This window comes from Episyrphus balteatus, chromosome 1, assembly GCF_945859705.1.
Source record: "Episyrphus balteatus chromosome 1, idEpiBalt1.1, whole genome shotgun sequence".
NCBI classification, from domain to species: Eukaryota; Metazoa; Arthropoda; class Insecta; order Diptera; family Syrphidae; genus Episyrphus; species Episyrphus balteatus.
The window spans coordinates 131,490,685-131,511,665 of NC_079134.1; the positions used below are offsets into that span (position 1 = coordinate 131,490,685).

Below are 20,981 nucleotides of genomic sequence, written 5' to 3' on the forward strand. Positions count from 1 at the left end.
TCACTTTGACAAAATATTAAAGACCAAAACAAAAGACATCCTTATTTAATACAAATGTTAAACCTGTAATCTTTACAGGTAAGTTCAAAAATATGATATGCTAAAAATCCTTGGCATAACTACACTACCAAGGCAACAACATTCAGAATGACATTTTAACTTTTGATCTTTTTTAGTTGTTGTTGTTGTAGGTCTGGAATTCTTGAAAAATATTTCTTCTTTTACTCAGAAGCAGAAAATGACTTACATTATTATTTAGATGGTTTTAGATTATGAGGGAATTTTGTCATTACTATATACTTATGCTCTTATTTTTGTTGTATGGAGGTGTATAATCTAGGTAGAGAGTACTTTTCAAGTTTGCTAATATCCTATTTATATAAAAATGTAGGTAAGCTCAACACAAAAAGAAATTTTTCCTGTCCTTTATTACAGTTCAGTTCTTTTTGTTTCATTGTTATCATTCTTTTTGGTTTTGGTTTATTTTTTTTTTTTTTTTTTTAATGATAAAGTCCACGTGAAAGTCATCAAAATATTTTCAACTCACGTTCTTGGGGTGTAAGTTGGGTGAAAAAGTTATTTCTTTGGACACTATAGCAATGACAACGACGTGCACAATCTTTTTTTTTAGTTTGTCATTTCCTTTTTGGAAAATCGTTTTGTTTAATATTTTTACCGACAAAGACAAAGAGTGCATAACAGAGTGCAAGAAATACACTATTATACACTTAAAAAAATATATAAGTTAAGTTATAAATTTTTATAAATCTAAAAAAAAAACACCGCCAAATAAGTCGCGAGACATCATCAAAACCATTTAGATGAACATGACAATATACCATCAGGATAAATATAGAATTAGATATCCATTTAGTATTGAAACTTAAAAGGGGTTCATCAAGGAGATTCATAGCTACTATATATGGGGGATCGGGATGTCTTGGGTTGCTTATAAATAAGACTTACTTTAAGTGGATTAAGTTTTGATGGACTAAATTGGGAAGCTGCAGGCAAGTAAATAGAGTTTAGATAAGTCAAGTAATTATTTCCAAACAGTTTGTTTTCTGCCAGGGGGTCTTAATTTGAATTTTTGTTCAAATCCGACTTTTATAATACTTGTTTTTTATTGGGTTCATCCGATTTGGATTCAAAAAGACCTGGAGCCTATTTCAGAGCTTACTACATCAACTACATAAGCGACCTCAAAAATTATCATTTAAGTGCGATAGAAATAAATACTTGTTATGGTCTAAATATTGAAAATATTCTAAAAAAAAAAAAAAAGAATTTGTCTGTAAAGCCGGTTTACGGACGATGATTTTACGTGTTAAAGTCGTCAGAAAACAGGTTGTGTGCTTACAAAAAAAAAATTATACAATTTAAAAGCCTTAAGAATAGCTTAAGAATAAAACCATTTTTAAATTTTTACAATTACCAAAAAGTATAAAAATAATTTATTGAAAACAATCACTTTCATAAAATAAAAGCAAAAAACACATGAATTTTTATCTTCTCACGTCATTAATTCCATTTTTTCCCTTACAACCTATAAATTTTATACCATCTGAAAGCTTATTGTCTTAGCTCAAAATATATATATCGATCAGGTCTATGAGACATCTACAAAAAGAGCTAGAATTTTTTGAACTCTATCAAATTTTATTAAAAAAATCAAAAAAAGCATTTATTTTTATGTTCTCACGCTATGGAATCAATGTTTTTGTTTCACAACCTATACAAAATTGTATACCATGTGAAAGCTTATTATTTCACCTTTGACGTATCAATCTCATTTCAAAGATGCCTACAAGAGAAGTAAGAATTTTTTAAAGTCAACCATGTCGAATTTCCAGACTGAGATTACGGTACTTCCCACACTGATGGCTGTTCGGGGGGGCAACAGATCTCCACTGGTGTTTTGAGGTTTTTCGCAAGTTTCTTGATTTAGCATTGTGTAGCTTGTAGTTAGTCTACCGTTATGTGTGATATACCAAATGTATCAGGATTAGGGTGAGTCAAAAAAAATGGAAATTCGTTTTTTTTTTTTTGATTTGGTACTTCGAAAACTCGATTGCTAGACACCTCTAGAATATACTCACCAAATATGAGCTCTTTATCTTAATGGGAATTTCCTCCGCTTTTCAATTTTCCATTTTTACATCAAGCTTCTACCAAAAAAAAATAATTTTTTTATAAATTGACTTTTTAGCCAATTTTTGTACATATTCTTGTAGAAAATTGAACGCTCTACAAAAAAGGTTAAATACACTTTTTTGAATTAACTAACCGTTTAGTAGATATTTGAGGTCCAAAAATCGAGAAAATCTTTAAAAATTCGTTTTTTGTTCTTAATTTTGTAACAAATTGAAAAATTATAATAATCAAACGCGCATGACATATTATTGTAGGAAACAGATTGATCTTTCATCTTTCACCTGGCACCTTTAGAATTGTCAACAAAAATGTTCCCAACCCAAAATCATCATTTTTTCATAGCCCAACACGTGTACAACGTTCAAACAAAACGTTATAGCTTAGTTTCAAAATGTTTTAGAATTTTTTCTTAAATGCAGTTATTCTTAAATTAGTCTCATCTATCTATAGCAAAAAAAATCAACTCTCTACAACTTCGCGTTTAGATTTTAGCTCAAATTTCATCTTTCCGTTTTACCGCTTTTTACCCTATTAGATGACGGAATTTTAAAAAAATCCTTAATTTGGATTAAGCTTTAGGTTATTATCTTTCAAATAAGCTATAGAAGATTTTTGTATCTCTAATAGGTAGTTTATTTTGAATTGAAATTTATGCCGCGAGAGTGGAACGGGAGAAAATGGAAAATGGTTCATCGATTTATACGACTTTATCACGTTAAAATGCTTATATGAGTCCATTAGAATGGCCTATGGAATAAAATTTTAGTTAATTTGAATAGATTCACAGGAAATTCAAGTTGGTAGAGCTTGTGAGTCTGTCCAAACACGCTTGTTGAATGCCTTTTCGATATCAAGAAAGCATCAAACTGGGACCAGTGACAGTACAGTGAGAGACTCTAAAAATAAGAGGAAGAGTAGAGTGATCTTTCTGCACTAAACACTGCATATCAAAAACTATGTTATTTTTGCTGGCAAAAGTTTTCAGTCGAGCAATTATACAAGATCTTCCAATATTTTTCTATATGTCGTAGAGATCGACAGCGACAAAAATACAACAGCAACGAACGACTCTACGAGGAAGCAAACATCATGACTTGGAAAAGTATCTGCTGCAATCTGCAAAGAAACTTGTCGGAAGCATCGTTAACCACCCCAATCAGCTGATGAGAAGCATGAGAACCCAACAACGACATCCCGAAGCCGAACCCAGATTACCTTAGTGCTTTGGATATTCTGGGTGAGCACATAATCCCAACCGACAACGAGGAAGTAGTTTACTTTTACGCCAATACGCAGTCGGTCTACTACCGCGGCTTAATGCCATACCACCCAACCCACCATAATCAATACCACAACTGGACAACCGGGAAGGAACACCCCGAGGATAACCTAGTCAGCAGAATTGTAAAATTAAGCCTATTCATGTACCATATTTATTTATATTTCATCTTTTATCCATTGTATAAGGTTAGGCCCCATATGTGCCAACAAATTTTAAATCAATCAATGTATCTTATTAGAAATAAGTTAAGCTTAAGTCGTATATAGTATGTTCAATAAAACAAAAATAGGCTTATATCATTATGTACTATTTTTCTTCTTCGAAATGTCGACAGATTTTCATTTTCAAGTGCAAGATCATACATATCGAGGCTATTATACCAGCGATAGGCCAATAACTTTAATCAAGCAATAAGTCCAAATGTGAGTGACACTCACAGGCACCCCTTTCGAGCAATGGATTGAGTCCTTTGGTGGACGTATTTGGGTTTGGGTTCTGCGTTTCAGAAAGGATATTGGAACCTAAGACAGCGGCCGCTATGCGGATGATTTTTTCACTGAGCAAGGTCAAAAACTCCTCATCCGTTATGTCATTTAATGCATCATTGCACTCCTAAGCTAATGTAGGATCTGAACAGGGTAGAATCAGACCAAAAGTCTCTTTTAACCAAAACGGATAGCAGTTTTTGTCTTTCTTCCCAGTAGGTAAATCAGTTGATCAAAATGTTTATTTTAGATTTTGGAAACGTTTACTCGTAGGTATAAGAATATCCTGCTGATTTCCTCAGGAGTGAGTTTAAGATATTATTTGATGATTTGTTCGTCGATGTCTTTCATTCACAAAAAAAATTTTTTCAGGCTGTGACATTTTTTTAGGTCATCTTGAAGACCTGACGTGATGGGGCAAAATGAACTTCGGATTTGGTTTCAGCGACTCTAAAAACCAATGGATTCCACTAAAAAATAGCGCAAAACACAATATAGACAGTTACTATCCCTTATATAAAAGCTTTGGATTAATCATCGGAAAAAACCAGTTATCTTAAAAACTGACAATTTTTCGACTTTCTATCCATATTGACTTTTGATCAGGGGCTTCAAGAAAACAACATACTAAAATTTCAGACAATTTCACAGAGGGCAACTTCCCATACAAAATGTGCGGGGTCCTTATGTAACTCAAAAAAGACAAAAAAGTTGATATGACTTAATTTTTCTTTCAGTGTATGTACAAGAGTACTAGGGCTGATGATTCGACCCGGGTATTATGCTACCCGGGTACTCGGTTACCCGGGTAGCTTGTACCCGGGTAGTAAATTACCCGAGTACCCGGGTACCCGGGTAAAATGGCTACTACCCGGGTAACCGGGTACCCGGGTAAGCGAAATTACCCGGGTGCCCGGGTAACCGGGTAACCGAATATACAAATAAAAACAATTATATTACTATCTTTATCACTTTTTTAAAAGCATTTTACTAGTCGTGGAAAAATATTTGGTAAAAGTAGGAAGCAATTCCGATAAATTCAGTGACAAATAATACCCGGGTAATCGGGTAGCCGGGTAATCGGGTAGTTGGGTACCCGGGTACCCGGGTAGTTTCGGGTACCGGGTAGTACCCGGGTACCCGGGCATTACCCGATTTACTCGAGTACCCGGGTACCACCCGGGTAACCGGTTACCCGGGTATCATCAGCTATAAAGAGTACCGACAGACAACTATTACCTACACGTTTACTTAGAAAATGAGAATAAACGAAATGCAATGTGAGTGACAGAAAAATTCTCTACATTGACCATGTTACTATAGAATAGAAGTACATACATAATTCTAAGAATTTCTTTTCTAATTTCCTTAAACCTCATCTACTCGTTTCTAAAATGCTTTTGTAATGCTTGCTAAATGCGCATTTAAACAGTATAAAAAAGTTTTTATGAAGAAATCTCATTAAAAAAATGTTTCTTTTATTTTTTTTTTTTTTTTTTTTTGTTTTTCTTATAGATTGTGGGTGTTAGTGTTTGCATCTGTATTGTGAATGCTTTTGATGACAACGATTATAGTAATGAACCAAGGGACATTCCTTATCAAATCCATCATCAACAACAACAACTCCAACAACAACAACAACAAATGCCATTTAGTTTTGAAAATTTGCAACGTTTACGTGCAAAATTACAAAATGGTGCTCCTTATCGATATGAAAACAACAGAAATGCCAACTCAAATCAAAATAACAGAAATACTTACAAAAATGACCAAAGGATAGAACCAGAAGAACCAGCAGCAGTACCAAAAGATCAAGAAATAAGTGGGTAAGTAATACCTACTTTGGATTGTCTAATTAATTATATCCTGGTATAAAAGTTATTTGAAGTATAGTTCTTATATTCTCAGAAATCATTAGCACTTGCATAAATTTATTCATAAGTTAACGTTATTCAAAAGTAAAGGTGCTTAGCATTTGATTTCACAAGAAATAGACATTCAATAATATCAAAGATTTTCAATTGTAACTGCAATAGCTTCTGTTATACTTAGAATAATTCCGAAAATTAAAATACCTAGAGTCAAATTAATTCATTCATTTTCAAATTTCCAGCTATTGTCTGCAAACTTTCAATTGTTTTACTTTTTTTTGTAAAACTTAGGGGGAAGTGGTCACCCTTCGTACAGTTTTTACTTATTTTTTTTTAGTTATTTATGTACTCACTCCAGCTTCGAGAAAATGGACTTTATTTGTAATATGTATATTATTACACTTTACAAAAAAATTTGACACTTTTAAGTCAAAGGCTTAAATAGTTATAGCCATTTTACTGGGATTAGATTTTTGTACGAATCCTCCCCACCCGTGGGGTACCTTCGTACAGCACATGGGGTACATTCGTACAGGATATTTAAAACGTTAATTTGACTAACTTTTGATTTGTCAAATGCCAAATTTGAGTTTTAAAACATTTAATTACTTATTAATTTATTAATTAATTGAACTTGATTCAGAAAAAAACAAAAACAAATAAAAAACTTAATTTTTCGCGATTCGACGATTCTGAAACAAATTATTATTTACATATATAAAAATACCAACCTTAATTTACTATAGAATGCGAAAAACTTATTATAGAGGTTTAAATTTCATTTCAATAAAACTGTAACTCCGTGTTTTGATTGTTATCTGCTCAAGAAAATTTACTGGCGAGCATACGTATGCGTACGAATGTGCCCCATGTTTGACTGTACGAATGCTCCCCAAGCTGTACATAATGCAGAAAAATTGATTTTTGAAAAAATGTACTGAGATTTTGCAATATTTATAATTAAAACACAAATTTAACACTTTAATCAACAATTCTTCATTACTGTTTAGCCAAAAACATACTTAACTTAAACACAACATGACATCAAATGTACATAAAAAAAATTACTCAGAGCACTAAAAAACACTAAAAGTCTTCTGGCGACCGAATTCGTTGCACTTAGGATTCAAAATTTATCTAGCAGCTCGGCGCCTACTATGTCTATGCACACTAGTAAGCACGTGTTTGAATACCGTTTAGTTTTTGTTTTAAGCTCACTGTACGAAGGGTGACCGTGTACGAAGGGTGACCACTTCCCCCTATCTCCTCGCAATAACGCGCTTCCTAGTTAAATCGGCTTTTCATTTTTCTAACTTAATTATTCGAAGTTCAAACTAAGGCTCAAAGGCAAGAGAATAATTTTGGGAAAAAGATTTGATTCATTTAGTAAGGTATAATATTACCGGGGTTCGTTATTATTGAAAGGCTAGTGAGGTGAGTTAAGCTCAATTACAGTTTCATCAAATCTATCATAAATTTCATCGCAAGAATTTATACAAATTTTCATTGTTAAAAGATTCTGAAATAGTTTTCTGGGTATTTGCAAGAATTATTTTTACTTTTAATGAATTTTGATATTATTCAATCGTTTAGTGTTTCAATTGTCCAATAAATATATACTTTTGAGAATTGGACTTTGTTTCGCAATTGAAAAGTTATTAAATTGTGGAACTTATTCATTACAAGAGTAACAGCATTTATGCAGTAAATTGTTTGTTTGATCATCATGTAAGGCTGTTAACCTGCCCTTTCATGCAGTAGCACAGCTTCTTAAAATAGTCTCTTGAAAGTACCACAGGGATCTGTGCAGGGTCCTATTTTATTTTTAGTTTATAACATAAATTCCTGATGAAATTGGAATTGCATACTGTTCAAATATTTTTTGGGAACAAGTTTCAGATATGAACTATGACATTAACTTGCCAATTTTTTCGTTTGCTAAACATGAATTGATTGTCAGTAGCATAACAAAATCTGTGTTTTTTTTTTAGATATTCCAATAGTTTTTCATTCATGATTTCCGGCCGTAAGTAACTTAACCCTTAATACTGTATGCTTTGATTCCATACATCATGTATAAGACTGTTAAAATTCTTCTTGTGCCTTATTGCACCATGCTTGCAAATTGTAATTTGAAGATTTTTCACAAATATTGTGAAATTAGTTACAAATTTTGTTGCAATAATTTTTTAAATAGGTATACAAAAAACCGGGCAACGCAGCCCGAATCCGAATTTGAGGTCCGTTTGACATATACAGGTCCAGAAGTGCTAAAAACCACCCCCCACATATGGCTAAATGGTTAGGTTTTTGGTGTGTGTTTTGCACTTTAATTAAACGCTCACAGGAATTGTTGAGAGTTGTAAGTGCTAAGGTCTTCTTCCTCGAAAAGGTTTAATGTCAAACACAACTACAAGACATTAAATCTAAAGCTTGCTACTAGTGACGCACACTAAACATTGATCATTTTAAATCAAACATAAAAATATAGTTTGAATGTGTACATAATGTTAATGATCAGAAAATAGTCCACAACTGGTTTTATTATTAATTTAGGAAAAGAATTTTTTTTTAATAACAAAAATATATATGAAAAAAATGTTACACATACACCACAGTGACCATTTACATTTATTCTATTTTTTTTTATTTATTTTTCTTTTTGCCAGTAAAGTTGCTATCAGTGAAGCAAAAACTTAATTATTCTTCGTTGTCTAATTTGTGATTCATTGAAACCGAAAAAAAATGGTTTCATATCAACTTCGACAGTGGTTTTGACTTAAAATTTGTATAAAATTACTTATAGCTTCCATGTTAAAAAATGATAATAGTTGCGTGCTTGATCGGTGTGTGGAAGCTTTTGAGAGTTAAGTATTTCATAGGCACGTTATTTACTCATTTTTTAATTATGTTAGGTTTTATGTCTATGGTTTTTGGTGACTTTAACTGTATGAAATGTACTATACTCAGAGCAAGGAATACTGTTCTAACTTCAAAAATGCAAGAACACTAGAAATAAATTGCACGACTGGGGTCGCACGTACTTGCTCTTATGGTAAAAGTTACTCTAATGCTAAAGTTTTTCATTATACAAAATAAGGGAAAATTTAAAATTTGATATTTTCACGGAATTTCGTTAGTGGTGCAAAAAAAAAAATAAAAATGCCGTTTTAAATGATCTTTTACACAAAACTAAGTACCTATGCCATTTTATTTCTAGTATAAAAAGGAATTTTTAGAAAAAAATTTTCGAAAATCGTTGGAGCCGTTTTTTAAAAAAATAATTTTTTATATATAAAAATTTTCTAACATTTTTCAAAAAAAAAAAGTTGATATGCAATTTTGAATAAATAATTACCTAATTTACACACAAAAACAAAATTTCAAAATTTTCCACCAACTCGTTTCCAAAAAATCGATTTTTCAAAAAAAAAATTTGAAATATTTTTTAAAAATCCAAAAATGTGTTTTTTGAAAAATTAAAATTTTTTTTAAATCATGATTCTTTAAACGTTTCTGTATTAAAAATTTGGTCGAAATCTGTTTTGTCGTTTTTGAGAAATTCATAAATCCAAAAAACCATTCTATGGCAGGTACCGTTAATAACGGTACAAAAAATATTTTTTTTATTATCAAAGGAGGCTCTTATCTGTAACAGTAAGCAGAAAAATTTTAATCAAAATCGTTAGAGCCGTTTTTGAAATAAATCAACTTTTCTGTTTCCGTTATATGACAGGTACCGTTAGTTTTAGTCCTAAAAAAAAAACTTCAATTTCTCCTCTAGGGAATCACCCAAAACTGTTAACTACCAAGTTTGAAGAAAATCGCTTCAGTAGTTTAGGCTGTAGCTCGAGGTTCTTACAGACAGACAGACAGACAGACAGAATTGCCGGACCTACTTTTTTGGCATTCTCCATCATCGTAATGTCATGTAGAATTGTTATCTCGAGTTCGATTTTTTTACGAATCCTAAACTTGCCCTATAGTACCTATACCGCAAGTAAAAACTCGGTGGCATTGTCAAAAGATAAGATTTTCGGTCTTAAACTTTCTCTATGTCATCAGTCATCACAAAACCACATCAGTAAAACCAATTCCTCCCACCTAACATTTTTTTCAAAAGATACACTTATTTCTACAACTTTTACAAAATCGGGAAAACCACACATTAGTTATTAACTCTACAACCGCTTAACCATTTATTAACTTAAAAAAATTCTATCAATTTCAGTGTCCAAAAAACCCATCCGAACGACAATAACCAACCAAAATTCAATGAAATGGAGTTCTTCGACGAATTTGAATCTAACCTCCCTTATGGAATCCAAAATGTCCGACGGGATCTCAGCAGTCGATCTAGCCGCAGCCAACCGCTACGTATGCACAAACCAAAAGTAAGCCCAACCACAATTAACCCACAAACACACACACAAGCATTTGAAACAATTTCCCTTATTCTCATGCCGCTTCACTCATTCCATCAGACACAACACAAAACACGGCGTATACTTTAACACGAGCAACCATTTTGTGGTAACACACTCTAACAAAGTTACGTATATTTTCTTTATCCTATCCTCATGAACAAAAACATCAACAACAACAACAACAAAAAACTAGACCACTTTCCAATCGTTGTGTCCCTCCAAGCGTCTAGTCATCCCACTGGAGACCATCGAATACATATACCGTCCGGATCACTATGAGGAAGTTACCTGTTACCACAGTTACGCACCGAACCGGGACTACCTTTCCGAAACCAATAAGGTGAGCAAATAAATTCAAACACTCCCTGCGGTTGCTGCTACACAGTCCAGTCCGTTGTCCGTCCACATGTTTTGTTCCATTGTCCAAGTGTATACCAAACTGTGTAGCAACAACATCAACATGTATATTTCTTTGCATTTTGTGCGGGACCGGGCCCGGGAGTCCGGTACCCTTTATATTCTTCTGTTGTTCTGCCTGACCAAACTAATTTGAAATTATTATTGCGTTTGCGGTTTCGTTTTCATTCGGTATAATTGTAGGTTTGCAGCGAAGCAGGATTCACTTGTATCCAATTGAATCGGACTGTGTATCTGACGAGGCGTGCCAAGGGTTCCGAATGCTGGGAATCTGAGACGAGAATCGTACCGTCTGGCTGCGAGTGTATGTGGCCGAAGCACACCTTCGGTGACATCATCACGTACCATTGAATTTACAAAGGACCACATCAATATCACAAACAGTACCACCAATTGTAAAACCGTTAACAACACATATCTATCCAAACCAGAGACTCCTAACCATTCAACATACAACACGCATTCATATTGTAACCAAATAATTTGATGAAACAATTCGAATTATTCATTAAATTAATTTCTACATTATTCGATTATAAAAATAATAATAATATTTTATTTATTTTATTGATTGTTTGAAATTTTAACCATTTGATTGTGTTTACACCACAACTACCATCTACTTTTGTTGTGTTGCCAGGAAGAGTGTCTTTTCGATATGCAAATAATCTCAAAAATTATTGTCATCTGTTTTGTTAATGAAAATTGTGTGTGACCAATTTAAATGTGTAATTTAATTATATTTCAATATTTTTTTATCAAACAGAAATTTTATTAAATTAAATTTTGTTGTCATTTATTTCAAATAAAATTTTATACTTATATTTATTTATTCACTTATAGCTACATTTATAATAATATTTTACAATACCAAAACATGTCAATTACATATCATAGAAATTTTTAAAAAAGTTTATAATATTGTCAATAAGTTTAAAAAAGAAGAAGTTTTTTTTTAAGAAATAATAAAGATATATATTTATGTAGTTATTTTGTTTATTATTTTAAACGTTTTTCAGAATAAGTACAGGTAAGTAGGATTGTTAAGTGTTTTAAGAACGCTCTGCTTAAAAGGACTTGTAAAGGCTGATGATAAGTAGGTTTATGTTATAAAGACCATAATCTTAGAGATGGACAGTAAATTTGAATTCCAGACTTTTTCAAATCAAAACACCATTAAATTATTATTTATTTTTTGTTTTTTTTTTTTTTTTCTTATTTGCCGTTTTATTTTAGGTCATTAGAAAATTGTTCATTTCCATTTTATTCCGGGAATATTAATTTTTAAAAAAGCGTTCCCGAAATAAATACTTAATACTGAAAATCAAGTGGCTTAAAATCACATTAAAATCAATTGTTTTTAAAAATTTAATTTCTTTACACCACATATACATATGTATGAACAAAATTCTTCTAAATTAAAATTAAAATGTTGCAAAACAAAAATATCAGCTACTTATTCACTTCTTTGCTGCATTTTATGACATTTCAAGGAAACTTTTAAAATTTAATGAGCCAAAAATGGGTAATTAGTTTATAAGGGTGTTTAAAAGCTTGTTTAATTTAAAAGTGCTTGGTAAAACCAAAAAATCCGACTTTAAGGTTTTAAAGCCCGTGAAATCGGCCATTAGAATGTTACCTAAAGTTTTTAATGAATTATGCTGTTGGTATTAATTTCCTTTAAGAAATAAAACGAGAACGTTTCAGGTCAAAAGGTTTTTTTAATAAAAAAATATTAATTTGATTTTTCATACCAAAACAAATTAGGCAAATTCAATTTATAAACAAAGTATAAATTAATTAAAGTAGAAAACACTCTGAGGGCGTATTTTCAACAGTTTTTTATAGCATTCATAAAAGAAAACTTTGAATTCAATAATTTTAATCTTATAGGTAAAAAAAGTATCAAAAGTTATTTTTAAAGTGATTTTATTCTCCAAATGAAGTATACCATTTGATTTCTTGTATAACAAACAATTTGGTAATTTTTGAAAAATCCCATCTCTGCGTTATCGTTAGGATGAATATTTGGAATTAAACACAGATAAAAAATGACTATTACATAACCTTTAGATAGATATACAACAAAAGAAAGAAGATAAAGTTTTATTGAGTTATTTTTATTTATAATCACTATTTGATGATGATGATAATTAATATTATAATTAATATTTGCTTCGAAGTTTGCACATGAATATAACTTGGTGTTTACATATTTTTATAATATTTAAAGTAATATTTAAGTAATTCTGTTTAAAAACTGTAATTACTGTGAAATATTTATTTAATATGTGTATTGTATTGACATATTACTTTTCGTATAAAAAATTACTTTTCGTATAAATAAACAAACGTATTAACTTACAACTTGTCCATTAACGTTATTCAGAAACATGATTTATTTTTTTTTATTCATTTAAAGATTTTATAGGTATATAGGATTATTTTTAAATTCATTATATAAATTCAAAAAGCAATGCAAAATAAAATGTGTTTAATAACGTGGTGAAAGTTATAGGTAATTAGAATAATCTACTACTACTTCAAAATTATTAAAAAATTACACTGGTCTACAAGATTTTTTAAACAAAGAACCATTATGAAAGTAATGGGTATGCTTCATTCATTGACAGTATTTTTCGTATCAATTTTTACTTGCGATATATGTAGGTACTATAGGGCAAGTTTAGGATTCGTAAAAAAAATCGAACTCGAGATAACAATTTTACATGACATTACGATGATGGAGAATGCCAAAAAAGTGGGTCCGGCAATTCTGTCTGTCTGTAAGAACCTCGAGCTACAGCCTAAACTACTGAAGCGATTTTCTTTAAACTTGGTAGTTAACAGTTTTGGGTGATTCCCTAGAGGATAAATTGAAGTTTTTTTTTTTTTTAACCAAAACTAACGGTACCTGTCATATAACGTAAACAGAAAAGTTGATTTATTTCAAAAAACGGCTCTAACGATTTTGATTAAAATTTGTTTGCTTACTGTTACAGATAAGAGCCTCCTTTGACAATAAAAAAAATATTTTTTGTACCGTTATTAACGGTACCTGCCATAGAACGTTTTTTTTTGGATTTATGAATTTCTCATAAACGACAAAACAGATTTCGACCAAATTTTTAATACAGAAACGTTTAAACAATCATTATTTAAAAAAGTTTTAAATTTTTCAAAAAACACATTTTTGGATTTTTAAAAAATATTTAAAATTTTTTTTTTTGAAAAATCAATTCTTTGGAAACGAGTTGGTGAAAAATTTTGAAACTTTGTTTTTATGTGTAAATTAATTATTTATTCAAAATTGCATATCAACTTTTTTTTGGAAAAATGTTAGAAAAATTTTATATATAAAAAATTATTTTTTTAAAAAACGGCTCTAATAGCCCAGGGAAATTAGTAATTTAAATCGCATTTTTCGCGGGACAAAATTTTTTTCATGGAATGTGTTCGGGTGGTTGTCCTTATCATAAAAGTCAATTTGTTGGGAAAATTGGAGGTTGGGAACAGCCGCCATCTTGGAAAAGAGATTGGTATCGTTTTTATTGAATAGCTCCATTGTTATTCATTTTAACAGAAAATGACAAAGGTAGGACTTATTAACAATAAAATTATCTAAACAATGATATACAAAACAATTCTGTGAGTTGATTAAATAAAATTTTATAGTTGGTCAAAGTGCGGGTTTGTATCGCAAGGTTGGGACAAAATGACATTTTTTCATATATCTGACGAACTTTTGATTTGTTTGGATAATTCTTCAAGAATGAATTGTAGTACTTATAATTACCTATAAAATGAGCCCACAATCGTTATTGTCACCATCGTATTGTAGAAGTAATCTAACTCCGAAACTCTCCATGTACTAGTCAAAAGTAAGAAAAAAGCTGTTTTTTTGCTCATAGGCCGAGAAAATTTTGGGAGTAGAGGTATAACCAAAAATTAAGTACGCAGTTTTGCAGCCATACGCATGTTAATGTCGATTTTAAAGGTCTGACAACTCTAATTTTGAGCTTTATACGGTTTTTGGGGGGTTAAATAACGTAAGTTTTCCAGTTAACGTGAATGGGCTAAATTTATACTATTTGAAATTATAAATATACAAGCTGATGCTCTATTATTTTTCCTAAATCTGAACACCCCAATCTTGAGGATGTGACCTATAGAACTCAAGATATAAGCCGTTTATACGATTATGTTTTAGAGGCTTTTTTGTTTCGATTTTTGTTTGTTTATTCGAATTGAAAAGCCTGATATGGTTAGTTAAAAAAGCTTATATCGTGAGTTCTATTAACCCCATAGCCGAGATTGAGGTGTCCAGATTTAGGAAAAATAATAGAGCATCAGCTTGTATATTTATAATTTCAAATAGTATAAATTTATCCCATTCACGTTAACTGGAAAACTTACGTTATTTAACCCCCCAAAAACCGTATAAAGCCCAAAATTAGAGTTGTCAGACCTTTGAAATCGACATTAACACGAGTATGGCAGCAAAACTGCGTACTTATATTTTGGTTATACCTCTACTCCCAAAATTTTCTCGGCCTACTAGCAAAAAACTAGCTTTTTTCTCACTTTTGACTAGTACATGGAGAGTTTCGGAGTTAGATTACTTCTACAATACGATGGTTACAATAACGATTGTGAGCTCATTTTATAGGTAATTATAAGTACTATAATTCATTCTTGAAGAATTATCCAAACAAATCAAAAGTTCGTCAGATATATGAAAAAATGTCATTTTGTCCCAACCTTGCGATACAAACCCGCACTTTGACCAACTATAAAATTTTATTTAATCAACTCACGGAATTGTTTTGTATATCATTGTTTAGATAATTTTATTGTTAATAAGTCCTACCTTTGTCATTTTCTGTTAAAATGAATAACAATGGAGCTATTCAATAAAAACGATACCAATCTCTTTTCCAAGATGGCGGCTGTTCCCAACCTCCAATTTTCCCAACAAATTGACTTTTATGATAAGGACAACCACCCGAACACATTCCATGAAAAAAATTTTGTCCCGCGAAAAATGCGATTTCATGCCCATATTTTGACTAATTTCCCTGAGCTATAACGATTTTCGAAAATTTTTTTCTTAAAATTCCTTTTTATATTAGAAATAAAATGGCATACTTAGTTTTTTGTAAAAGATCATTTAAAACGGTATTTAATTATTTATAAAAACATATTTTATTTTTTTTTGCACCACCAACGAAATTCCGTGAAAATATCAAATTTTAAATTTTCCCTTATTTTGTTCAATGAAAAACTTTAACATTAGAGTTACTTTTACCATAAGAGCAAGTACGTGCGACCCATGTCGTGCAATTTATTTTGGAAAAATTTGGCAAAAAATATATATTTATTACATTATTATTGTTGGAAACTTTTCTGAATGTAACGTGAGTTACTATGTATATGGAAATTTCCCAGTACATATGTACTTGTATGACAGATGAAATCACTGTGCCAAATTTTACTAACAACCATTATTTTTCCCATATATTTTACTTGTTGACTTGAAAAAAAATATTAAAATTTTCATAAAAAGGGTTATACATTTTAAGGTGGTCGTATTGGAATATTTTTGGTCCCATTTGATTCAGAATTCAAAAATACCTTGTGTCATATGGACAGATTTCATTAGGTAGGTATCTACAAATTATTTATCCAGCTTGATCACAAGTAGGTTCGCACACACTTGCTCGCATGGTAAAAGTTGCTTAGAATGGTGAAGTTTGTTTGTTTGCATTATTAAACAAAAATTTTTATTTAATTTTATTTATAAGAAATATAAAAAAGGATAAAGATTTTTATTTTTTAATTTTTGTTTTTGGCATGCTATTCTAAAGATTTAATTATTTGACACCTAAAACTAATGTCGTTTTCGATTGGCTCTCCGGAAGCGTCCGGAATCATTCAGAAGCCTTTTAAAATTGTTTTATTCGCTCGAATTTGACAGACAGAACGCTTCTCATAATAAAAATTCTCTTCTTGATTTCAAAACAGAATTCACTCAAAATCACTAATGTCGTTTTCGATTGGCCGTCCGGAAGCGTCCGGAAGCATTCAGAAGCCTTCTGAAAGCGTTTTATTCACAAAAACATGACAGCTTAAACGCTTCTCAGAAGTAAAATTCTCTTCTCGATTTCAAATCAGAATCGACTCAAAATTACTTATACATAGAAAATAAATGTCAAACAGAATTTTCTCGTACAAAATTAAATTTTTGTATTTGATTATTCACTAACACCGATACAAACTTTCAGAATTGAGTGGAAACGATTCAAACTGTTTTATTGGATTTCAGAATGAGTGAATCCTTGAGTGAAACCAATCGAAAACGACATAATATTTAAATAATTAAACGTCCAACCAAATTTTCTGGTAGAAAAAAAAAAAAAATATTTGATCATTCACCAATACAGATTTAAAATTTTTTAAAATTTCAGAATTGAGTGAAAGCGATTCAGACTGTTTTATTGGACTTCAGAATGAGTGAATCCTTGAGTGAAACCAATCGAAAAGGACATAAAATTTCAAAAAAATTGATCAATCCATTTCCAAAAAAAAAATTTTTCAAACAAAAAAAAATTTGAAATATTTGCAAAAAATCAAAAAATGTGGGTTTTAAAAATTTGTACGGCTGCTCAGACGCTTTTGTATATTGACTTAATGGGTTAAGTCATTTAGGAGAAAGTCCAGAAATCAAGAAAACGGTTCTATGACAGGTACCATTAATAACAAATATTTTTTATATCAAAAGAAGTAGGTACCTACTTTATTTTTATATTAGAGCCATTTTTGAGAAAGACTACCTGCGTAAAAATTTTGCTCAATATCTTGAAAACATTTCTGGTAAAAATATATGAGTTTGCGGTAACCCTACGTTTAATTGTATGAATAAAAAAGTTCCACCCCTGAATATTGGGGTTCCGGTTTGGATTTTTTTTTTTCATAAATTTACCCATAGGTACCATTACCGCATAACTTTCCGGTGTGTTCATACATTTCTTTAGAAATTATAATAGGTACCTACATACCTACTTGTAATAACTTTTTTTAATTTTTTGTATTGTTATTTCATTCAAATTATAAAGGAAAGTTTGAAATGTTGTACTTTTTAAACGGTGGACGATACAAGAAAACCTTATAAAAATAAATTGCACGACTGGGGTCGCACGTACTTGCTCTTATGCTTAAAGTAACTATAAAGCTTTTTATTCAAGAAATTTAAAATTCGATATTTTGAAGAAATTTCATAAGTAGTATAAAAAAATTAAATCTGTTTTTACACAGAGAAAAATATGACCCGCTAAAAACTAACAGATTGCCATATTGTTTTACCGTCCATACATTTCATAAGGAAATCTTATTAAAATCAACGATTAATAAGGTTTTTTTAAGGAGATTTCTTATTATTTTTATAGAGAAAATCTTATTAAAATTTGACTGAAAAGTTGATTTTTTTTTGCAAGTTAGCACTTGAACAAAAATCGCGATCAATATTTTCATGGCAGGTTGGTTCAGGTGGTAAGGTGTGCGACTAATGATTTAAAGTCTCCAGTTCGATTCCCAGCCTGGTCATCGTTTTTTTTATTTTTTTGCAGATTTTAAAACAATAAGGAAAACCCGATTGTTTTAATAAGGTTTCCTTCTTGGATGAAAACCATAGAGAAATCTTATTGTTTTTGTTCTATTTTATGTGGTCTATTTTTCTCTGTGTATAATTAATAAAACTCCGTTTTAAAATATCTTAAAAAAAAAAACAAATATGCCATTTTATTTCTCGTATAAAAAGGTATTTTTAGAAAAAAAATTTTGAAAATTGTAGGAGCCGTTTTTTAAAAAAATAATTTTTTATATATAAAATTTTTTTAACATTTTTCAAAAAAAAAGTTGGTATGCCATTTTGAAGAAATAATTAATTTACACATAAAAACTAAATTTCAAAATTTTTCATTGATCCGTTTTCAAAAAATTGATTTTTCAAAAAAAAATTTTGAAATATTTTTTAAAAAACCAAAAATGCGTTTTTTGAAAATTTTCTAAAATTTTAATATTATCTTTACTTACACACTTTTGTATAAAAAATTTCATTTAAATCGGGTTAATTTTGTACGAGATATTCAGAAACAAAAAAAACCGTTCTATGACAGGTACCGTTAATAACGGTACAAAAAATATTTTTTTTATTCAAAAAGTTGGCCCTTATGTGTAGTATTACACACAAAAATTTTAATCAAAATCGTTAGAGCCGTTTTTGAAAAAAATTAACTTTTCTATTTCCGTTATATGGCAGGTACCGTTAGTTTTGGTCATAAAAAAAAAATTTCAATTTCCCCTCTAGGGAATCACCAAAAACTGCTAACTACCAAGTTTGAAGAAAATCACTTCACTCGTTTAGGCTGCAGCTCCAGATAGAGACAGACGGACAGACAGACAGACAGACAGACAGACAGACAGACAGACAGAATTGCCGGACCCACTTTTTTGGCATTCTCCATCATCGTAATGTCATGTAAAATTGTTATCTCGAGTTCGATTTTTTTTACGAATCCTAAACTTGCCCTATAGTACCTATATCGCAAGTAAAAATTAGTCTTTAGGTGTGTTTTTTTGTTTATCTATATAGATTTTGTGCAAAAAAACGACATCGAGATTTTTGAAATCAAAACAATTTACGTGTTAAAAACAACAAAAACTTTATCTGTATAGATTTTTGAAAAATCCAGATAATTATCCAGATTTTACTTTCTCTCGATAAAAACAGTAGTGCCAAGGTACTTTATTTGTTGTGTTCATACAAAAATATCTGAAAATATTAACAAGAGGTTTGAAAAAAACTCTCATAACACTTTAACACTTTAAGTATGAATATATTCTACATTTTCGATTTCAATGCACAAGACTGATCGACTCACCTGTGATCATAAAATACACCTTTATTTTGTGTCGGACACACGAAAAAACTATCTCTATGGGTTCTCAGAAACTTAAAGAAGAGGATTGTATTTAATCTTTACCATTTTTTTGTGACAGAGAAGAGAAAAGTGCATACAAACAGACAAAACCATATTTGGCTTCGTATCCAGTAGAGGGTTAAAATTAAAAAAATTGTGTCGCCTTATAACGAAACTACACGGAGAAAAATGAATCTAGTATTTTATACTCCATATGACTAGCAGGCTTGTAAAAGAATGCAATCTTTTGTGAATGCAGTCATTGCCATTCAGTTACACAATTCCAACAAAAGATTGCATTCATTGACTTACACTTGAGACTTAGACTTCAAATTTTGCAATCACCAATCATTTTCCATGAAATGATTGCAATCTTTTTTTTTCCCCAATCAATTGACTGCATTCAAATGATTGCAGTCTTTTGGGACTGCATGCAGTCTTTGCATTCTTTTTGCAATCTTTCCATTCCTTGGCAGTCTTTGCATTCCTTGGCAGTCTTTTGCATTCCTTGGCAGTCTTTTGCATTCATTTGCAGTCTTTTGCATTCTTTTGAATTCTTTTGCATTCTTTTGCATTCTTTTTGCATTCTTTTGAATTCTTTTGCATTCTTTTGCATTCTTTTGAATTCTTTTGCATTCTTTTGCATTCTTTTGAATTCTTTTGCATTCTTTTGCATTCTTTTTGCATTCTTTTGCCACACCCACACCAAACGTATGGATTTCACAAAAATTTTAACATTTTTTTAGTTCAAGGATGAATTTGATAGTTTTAAGAATTAAGTTCAACTATAGTATCATTGTCTGTGCAGGAGTAATAGTACAGTCAAATACAGTGAAAAAGGGGTATGCCTCGGAATGAATTCTAATAATAATATTTTTTTTGCTTAATATCTTCGTTTTGGCATTCTATAACTTACCTCAAAAATCTCAGGTTCGGAGGTCGTGATTTTTAAGGCCAAACCACAATGGTATTATATAAACATATGATACATGATTTCAGAGATATGTTTTTGTTATGATTGTTAATGATTAATGGATATAAAAGCCTTCATGCAAAATTTGGTTACTCTACCATAATTTTTAAAGGTTTTTTGGTAGTAAGTTTGCAAGTGTTTTGATAATATAGGTTGAAAGATTTAAAACTTTTTTTTAGAGACGTCAGATTTCCTGGATTTTAGTTTTTTTTTTTATCATTGAATAATACCATTGTCTATTATTGCTTATTTCCAAAATCTTAATTTTGTGGTTTGGCCTTAAAAGTCACGACCTCCGAACATGAGATTTTTGAGGTAAGTTATAGAATGCCAAAACGAAGATATTAAGCAAAAAAAATATTATTATTAGAATTCATTCCGAGGCATACCCCTT

General features: G+C 30.6%; 1 protein-coding gene across 1 annotated transcript in view; it reads left to right on the plus strand.

The window, feature by feature from the left end:
- LOC129907894 (uncharacterized) overlaps positions 1 to 11,591 on the plus strand; it is a 209,065-nt gene extending 197,474 nt beyond the window's left edge. The window contains exons 2-5 of the mRNA XM_055984378.1: positions 5,437 to 5,747; positions 10,024 to 10,186; positions 10,413 to 10,559; positions 10,820 to 11,591. Of these exons, the coding sequence (XP_055840353.1) occupies positions 5,437 to 5,747; positions 10,024 to 10,186; positions 10,413 to 10,559; positions 10,820 to 10,987 (789 nt within the window). The 3' untranslated portion in view covers positions 10,988 to 11,591. The remainder of the gene's footprint in view (positions 1 to 5,436; positions 5,748 to 10,023; positions 10,187 to 10,412; positions 10,560 to 10,819) is intronic.
- Positions 11,592 to 20,981: the final 9,390 nt, after the last annotated feature.